The sequence below is a fragment of the Solanum pennellii genome, chromosome 1 (assembly GCF_001406875.1).
Source record: "Solanum pennellii chromosome 1, SPENNV200".
Classification (NCBI taxonomy): Eukaryota; Viridiplantae; Streptophyta; class Magnoliopsida; order Solanales; family Solanaceae; genus Solanum; species Solanum pennellii.
In genome coordinates, this window is record NC_028637.1 from 80,236,883 (window position 1) to 80,245,787 (window position 8,905).

The 8,905-nt window shown below is 25.7% G+C and overlaps 1 protein-coding gene across 1 annotated transcript; it reads left to right on the forward strand.

Moving 5' to 3' along the window:
- Positions 1-1,601: 1,601 nt before the first annotated feature.
- LOC107014293 lies at positions 1,602-4,423 on the forward strand. Its single transcript, XM_027914535.1, has 6 exons — positions 1,602-1,671; positions 1,804-1,851; positions 3,641-3,703; positions 3,780-3,827; positions 3,995-4,057; positions 4,190-4,423. The coding sequence occupies exons 2-6, from the start codon at positions 1,804-1,806 to the stop codon at positions 4,238-4,240; spliced, it is 273 nt and encodes a 90-aa protein (XP_027770336.1). The 5' UTR covers positions 1,602-1,671; the 3' UTR covers positions 4,241-4,423.
- The last annotated feature ends 4,482 nt before the right edge of the window (positions 4,424-8,905 follow it).

Genomic DNA, 8,905 nt, shown 5'->3' on the forward strand with positions numbered 1-8,905 from the left:
GGGGGGGGGGGGGTCACCGGGTTCACATGAACCCATGGTCTCTTCCGAAATCATGTATAGTAGTGTAATATTTTAAACAAAATATATTGAAATATAGATGTGTGAACGTACAGTCAGAGTATATAATGGTATTAGAACTGGGTACACCTCTCTCCGCGAGGTTAGAAATTTGAATTTTATATTTATGTTGTTTTATTTTTTCTTTCAAAAATATATAACACTTCTCTAAATGGTAATTGGTAATATTTTTAGCATTTTATTTAATTCAATGTGTGTGTGTGTGTGTGTGTGTATATATATATATATATTAAGACCTATAGTTATATAGGTTAGCGATAGTAAAAATCTAAATATCGAACGATTCAAATTTATATCATAAATCAACCTTTTTATAATAGTGCACCCATCATTTCAAAATTATGAATACGCCTCTGTTCAAACTCGTCTTCCTAGAATTACTTGTATTTCTTCCTATGTAGGCAATATCTCTTTGAAGAAAATAATTGTTCACACGCCTCAAACCGTCCTCTTTTTCCTATTATTTTCTAACACCAGAAGCAGAGTTAGGTGGAAGTTAATGAGTTTGGATGAACCCGCTAGCTTTTTCGTAGACTCTATATTTGTATTAAAAATTAAATATATATATATATATANCGCCACTCTCCCTCTACTTGCCTCTCTCGCTTTATACAACAGAAGTGTATAAATTGTTTTGTTTTATAAAAACGAGAGAAGATTGTATATAGACATGCAAAAATATATAACTTCGTGCTATACACTTAATTATACAATTTACAAATATTTTACTTCGATTCAATTGTATACAAATGCAAATTTTATACAAATATTGCAGCGAAAAAGGCCAGCAAATTATACAATTGCAGTGAAATACAATTTCTCGCTTTATACAACAGAAGTGTATAAATTGTGTTTCTGTTTTGCATAAAGCGAGAGAAAAACATATATCTTCTTCCTATACACTTATAATTATACAAAATACAAACATTTTTACTTCATTTCAATTGTATGCAAAGCAAATTTATACACATATTGCAGCAAAATAGGCCAGCGAATTATACAATTGCGCATTATACAATTGCAGTGAAATAGCCCAGCGAATTATACAATTACAGCGAAATAGGCCAGCGAATTATACAATTTAGGCCAGCGAATCATACAATTATATATGTATAGCGAGGCCAGCGAATTATACAATTTAAGCCAGCGAATTATATAGTTGTGTGTATATATATATATATATATATATATATATTAAAATAAAAATCTCCAAACAAAATTAATTTAAAACATTCAAACTCCTTATAACCTTAGCTCGACCTCTAACATTATTCATTAAAAATAGAAAATGTGTTGAAAAAAATGAAAAAGCTAGTTGCGTTACACAGTTAACGTGGAGTGTTCAAATACATGTATTCCCTTTACAAATAAATACAAAAATATTTATAACATAAAGTTGGGTCATTTTTAATAGCAAGAGGTATGTATATATAGTAAATAAATATTGTCATAACATAACAATAACGTAACGTAAGTATCCTTTTCTCTTAACTTTCACCTTCTTCTTTCCCACCGTTTCTTTCTCAGCTTAAATATTTCTCTTCTTTTCTTTTTCTCCCTTTGCTTTCTTCTCTTTATCTCCTCTCCTTCAAGTTACTTCAATATTCCTTTTTCTATATATATTTTATTATTTGGAGCTATACACTAATTTTATTACTCTTTCTATCTTTCTATAAACTTATTATAAATATAGTGAGATTAATTCATTAATTAATTGCTCATCAGATGGCAGATAACAACACCACAACTCAAGATTTTGATGGTTCCTCTCAGGTACTAATTCAAATTATATTATTAATTATTATTATTTCTGCTAAATTCTTTGGGTAATGAACATTTTTTCTTTTTACAAGTCGGCCGGTGCAATTTATTATTTTTTCACACTTTTTTTCTTTTTGAATCCGTTTCTTAATTGGTGTCACTTTTTAGCTCTTTATTGTGGAAATACTAAAGTGATTTAGCAAATTGTTATTTGGTAAACATAACCGTTTGGTCTTATTTTTTAAATTTCATGTCCGATCAAATAATGTCATCCGGGAAAATATCCTCTCTAATTTTCTCAGGTGTACTATATGTATAGAGGTTTACAAAGCATTACAACTCAACTCTTTAACTTATTTAAAACTGAAATATATTAAATCCCTTAAAGGTCCATAAATAAGGAAATACCTTTTTTTCTACCCTCTTAAGAAATTTTGTGCGTGAAAATAAAAATCTCTCATAGAAAAAATAAATTATATAAAAATTAATGTTAATTCTTTGATAATTTAAATAGAAGAAAATAACTTATATTTTTATGTTAAAAAGTAAAATCTTTTATTAAAAAAATAAAATAAAAAATGGTTAAAAAATATCTTCCCTGCTGACACATCACACATATACTTAGGTCACAAAAGATTCTTATAGCTAGGGAACAGTTGGGTTTTAATTTACTGTTTATGAAACTCAATTAGATGCTTCCAAATCCCACATTTTCTTCAATTTATTCATTAATAAATAGTATGAATTTAGCTTGTGTGTTATTGGAACCTAACATCCGTAATCAGATACTTATATGAAAATTGGGTAGCCGCCTGTGCTGAAAAAAAAGGCTTCGAACCATATTCTAAATGCGCCACTAAACTAATATTTTTACTATTCATTTTTCGTGTGACTATTATATTTTTTAAAAAAGTACAAAACAATGAGTAGAAAAGAATTATGTAAAGAAGACAAAGAAGGATTATATAATGATAGATTAAGAATTAGGCACAAATTACAATATCTTTTAATCATTTGCATTAGCATTAAGGACCAATTATATTCTTGGTTCGATATGATTTTCTTTGTAATTTTAGTAATGTGGTCCAAAGAAAATATCTTGAGACATTATTTAAAAAAAAAAAAAAGAAGCATAAATATGATGTAGATTGTGGGGTTGAAGGGACAAATCAATCACGTGCAACCTGCCGTAGGGGATCACAAAAGAGTGGTATATGCTTTTTGATTTAGATTTATGTATGTAAACATTTGAGCCACTCATACTTTAGATTCAATTATTATTCAAAAATGTGTCGGCACTAATTTAACAAACTTGATTAGGATATTTAGTCAAATTAACTTAGTTTTAATCAGAAGATTTCTTTTTATTAATGATGAATTATCATATTACAAATATTTAAAAAGTTGGACCCATGAGTTTATGCTGTGAATTATACTTGCTCGTGAAAAAAGAAATTTATTTGGTCCTCTATGGTACAAACTATAGTATTTAAGAAGTTTGAAAATAATATTTTAACTTTTCAGAAATTTGGTCAATAAGCTACATTAATCAGAATAATAGAGTTTGGAAAAGACAAATTAAATTATCACATGGGATTCTGTGCTTGGTCCCATTGAACTTTTTATTGTTCAAATTTGTGCCTTGATATGTCAAATCAAGTCAAATGTTAGGCAAAAGGAGGAGATAGTTATATGTTAATTAATTTATATAGAGTTAGTTAGGTGTCTAATATTGAATTTAGTTATAAGTTGTTTTTGGACTCAACCTTTGATTGTTTGGTATAATTACCAACTTTTGTAGACTACTTCTACTGGTAACAAATATGGAGGACTTGCTCCAAAGAAGAAGCCTTTGATTTCAAAGGCAAGTCTTATATTATTTTTTTCTCTTAATTTTATAAAACTTATATAAACAAATTAATTTTATAATGTTGTTACAGGATCATGAACGTGCCTTCTTTGACTCCGCAGACTGGGCTCTATGCAAGGTAGACATAAATTAACGTGCAAGTCACACAGTTAATTGAAAAAAAAATTATATTCGCTAGTCAAATATATAATAAATAGTACATATATTGAGATTATTTCGATGGACAACTACTCGAATATCCTTTTAAACTTCTTTGTAATGTTGGTACTTTTCATATGAATACAGCAAGGTGCAGGAGTTGATCAAAAATCAACAGTGGCTATAGAAACATTGCGTCCCAAATTACAGGTAATTGGAACCCTTGAAAAACTATGAATCAACTTTTTTTTTATAAAAAAAAATTACTCTAATTTATTATTGTTATTATTATTTTTATGAACTTCATTTACTAGTGAGAATATATTATTTGAAATGAAACAGAGAACAACTCATCAACAATTGCCTCCTAGAAGACCTGCTTGTACATCTTGATTCACATGCGGTACCTTCAAAATGCTGGTTTTGTTATGTTATTTGCTGGCTAAGTAGACATAATATGTCACTATAAATACATGTGTTCTTTTCTTCTATATGGGTCTTGGATGTAATTACCAATAACTCTTTAAGAACTTTTGTTGCTTAAGCATTTATAAATATATTATTATTTCCCACTTTTCATAGTCTCTAAATGTATTTTTTTTTAAAAATTATTTTCTAGTAAAAGTAGTTCCTAACTGTGGGATGTCATGATAAAAAAAATTCGTGGGATGCAGAGTATTGCGACATTCATATCTTTTATACAACAAAAAAAAACATGTGAAATAGTGTTTTTTTTTTATATATATTCACATATTTATATCGGGCGCCCTATTACCAGTAGTCTAGAGAATGATATTTTGTTAAGTTAAAAAGAAAAAATTGATTAGAATGTCTTCCTTTCTTTTAGAGTATTGGTTTAGTCAATAGTACGATCTCGAAAAATTTTATTATGGTAGAGGCCTAATCAACAAATGGTGTGTACGACTATATTATTTTTTTGACACTTGTATAAGTGGGTCATTTATGTACTTTTCTACTTTAAAGTAAGAACTTTCTACAATTAGAGGGAAAATATATTTACGCATAAATTGAGTTGAACAAATATAAAAAATGCAAGAAAAATTATGTGTGCTTGCTACTTTTTTTAATCATTATTAATATTATACTAATTTGTGGATTATACCGGAAATATTATTGTTGTTATAGTTGTATGTTAGTTTGACAAATTTATTTCGATATGATTATTTTTTTGTGTATTCATTTTGTGTTAAAATTCTTTCATAATTATTATGATTTTAAAATGTAGTTACTTTATTTAATTGTTACCATCTGAAATGTCGATTATTACCTTATTTTTAAATTAAACTTTTGAAGGAAAGTAAAAAGAGTTTATTATTGTGGGGATGATTGCTTAAAACAAAGTATCACTATTCAAAGAAATAGTTTTTTAGAAGTATCGTTATCCAAATAACATTTTTTAGTTAAATTTGTGTAAAATTTCAGTTGATGTAGAATGTACGATTTATCATCATTACAATATGATCATCAATTTTTTAATAAAATAATATTTAAAATATTCTCTCGAGTACATTTTGTTTATTTTGATTTTTTTAAATATTATATGATAATTGATAAATTTGTGAAATAATAATTTATTTTAATTAAAGATGGTTAGATATAAAAAGAGAATCAAAATCTGAAAAACTAATTTTTTATTTCTTTTTAACATCAACGAGGATGTCAACTTTTTTCAAACATAAACGAAAACGTTAATTTTTTATTAAAAAATACACATTTAGTTTGAACATCAAAATATGTAATTTCAATTTATGTAATTTCAATTTTTAATAAAATTAACAAGATTATGATTTGATTTAAGAAACAATGTTACAAAGAAAATTCAAAAAAGTTATTTGATTAAATGAGCATTCAACAAGTATAAACTGTGGACCCTACAGTCATTTTTAATTATATTTTAATAATTATTTAGTGAATTGTATTATATTTGATAAGATATATATTAATTATTTATAAATATTATTTTACTTTTTGTTATTTTAGTTTAGATTTAAAGTTTTACTTTTTAAAATCTATTTCTTTGAGTACGTGATACTATTTTTAAACAATCATCTCCATATTAATAATATATTTAACTTTTTTTACTTTTCTTTAAAAAATTATAATAAGGTCACAATCGATATTTCAGATCATAACAATTAAAATAAAATGATTACATTTTAAAATCAAAATAATTATGAAAGATTTTTTTAAAAACAACAACATAAATACACACAAAAAATATCATATAAAAATAAATTTGTCAAAATAACATACAACTACAACAACAATAATATATTCAGTATAATTCACAAATTAATATAATTTTAATAATGACTAAAAAAGTAGCAAACACACATAATTTTTCTTGTATTTTTTATATCTGTTAAACTCAATTTATGTATAAATATATTTTCTCTCTCCTGTTAGTTGTAGAAAGTTCTCGCTTTAAAATGAAAAAGTACATAAATGACTCAGTTGTCCATGTATCAAAAATAAATACAACTTCACATAATTTTTGTTGATTGATCCTCTAGCATGATAAAAATTTTCGACTAGTTAAAAGTGAGGACGTTGCCAATTCAAAACAAATACTACCTTCATTTCAAAAATAATAACCTTATTTCCTTTTTTACTCTATTTAAAAAAGAATGATTTCTTTTCCTTTTTGACAACACTTTAACTTTAACTTCTACGTGGTATGTTTAAAACCACAAGATTAAAAAACATTTTGATACATTTGACATAATTTTAATTTAGAACCACAAGATTATAAAATCTTATTTATTTTTTTAAATTCTGTTCCAAATCAAAGTAGATCATTCTTTTTTAAACGGAGAGAGTAATTGAATTTTCTCTCTAGTGAATAATTGATATGATAAACTACATCTGAAAATGAAAAAGTTACGAGTTAGTTAGTGATGTAAAGTACTACTTATCAATTAATGGAGCCTATGAATATAGCTCTAATCACATGTTGCAATGATAGTATGTACAATCATTGTAAACTGTCCTATATTGAACCTCCTTCCATTTGTTTTTATTGTTTACTTATTCATATTTTAAATATAATTAATGATAATTTTAGCTTCGTAATTGTTGACTCTTCATAGAATATAATAAGAGAAAATGTTATTTTGAATTCTTAATAAGAAATTTTAACTGTGCAGACATTCTATTACCCCTTAAATAATTTCGAAGTATATTATTGCATTATTTTTTGATCAATTCTTGATTTTAAAAAGCAAGTGTTATCACACACCAATTATTATGTGACACGTGTTATTTAATTTGAAATATAATTTTTCTTTTCACTTTAGATTTTTCTCTCTTAATTTTTGACTTGTTTTAAATTTTATTTCTTTAATTTTAATTTCATTTTGAACTATACTTTATCTTCCACCCCAACTTCAAGCTGCCCTTCCCTCCATTTTCTTTCTTTTTCTTCACCTCCCATTCTCACTTCACTCTACCCCCACTTTAAGTTGAGTCCATCCATTTTCTTTAAATTTTTTTCTTCTTCTTCTCTGGTCAAATTCTTTTATTTAAAAATTCATACTATTTTCTAGACTTTATTGAATTATTGATAACAAAATTTAATTATTTTTCTAAGAAAAATCAAAATTTTGAAGGTATCATCAATTAATTTATCTCATTTTCATATAACTTCAATACTAGAAATGATAATTTTGAAAGAATCAATGAATTCTTCGAAAATTGATTAAGTTTAATTGAAATTTTGATTTTAAAAAACCAAATAAAACATAGTAATTATTTTGAAATTAATGAGTTTATCAAATTGTTCAAATGTAATAAAATATTTAGATATAATTTTAAGATTGAAGAGAGTTAAACTAATAGTAGTAAAACGTAGAGTCATTGTAAAAAGTGACATTGAAGGTGAGAAGGTTCAATGCCGATGACAAGGAATTTTTAAAAAAGAAGGACAAAAGAAAAAGAAAAAATAATAAGGAAAAAAGTAAAAATTAATAAGAAAAATAAGAAAATATATGTTATAGCAAAATACTTGTGAACATAAAATTATATTCGTTTTTTTAGTTTGTTCATGCTTTTTAAAAAAGTGCATACGCTTTCCATGTCACGTGGACAAAAAATGATGTAATAATATCATATCAAGATTGTTTAGAGGGGTAATATGACACTTGCATAGTTTAGGTGTCTTTTAAAAATTTCAGGACAATTTCAAGTGTCACTTTATTATGTTTTTTCTCATATAATAACTAAGAATTTGTGCCAATGAAATATAAAAGTATGAAACTAATTATACACCTAAAAATATAATTACAATTTTTTAAACTTACTATCGAATTTTAATTTAATCTATTAAGAAATCTAAATAATTGTAAAATTGATAACTCAATAAAAATCTAATATCTAGATCATTATTAAAAGAAGAACAAGTTTCATATATAACAAACACAAAAATCATATTTGCACGTTATAACTATAGTTTGCATAATTGCGTTCCAAAGCAAACTTTCTATATGATATGGTCATTTCACTATACATATATACAAAAGAAGTTATGACTATTTCATTATATATATATATAGCAATTGTAAGATCCGTTTGTATTAAAAGAAATCTAAATAATTGTATAATTTGTGTTTGTATAAAGCGATAAAGAGAGAAAGACAAAAGAAAACTGGGCAGTGAAAGATCATATTTGTATAATCATAAGTGTATATATATAGCAATTGTATGATCTGTTTCGGTATACATATACAAAAGAATTAATTGTATAATTTGTGTTTGTATAAAGCGATAAAGAGAGAAAGTCAAAAGAAAACTGGGCGGTTGAAGATCATATTTGTATAATCATAAGTGTATATAACGAAAATATATGCATATATATTTATGTATATAATTTTCTCTCGCTTTATACAAACACAAACGCAATGTATACATTTGTGTTTGTATAAAGTGAAAGAGGTGAGTGAGAGTAGCGAGCGAGATCTGGGAGAGGGGAGAAAGGGGGAACGAAAATATATGTATATATACAATTTTCTGTCGCTTTATACAAATACAAACACATTTTAT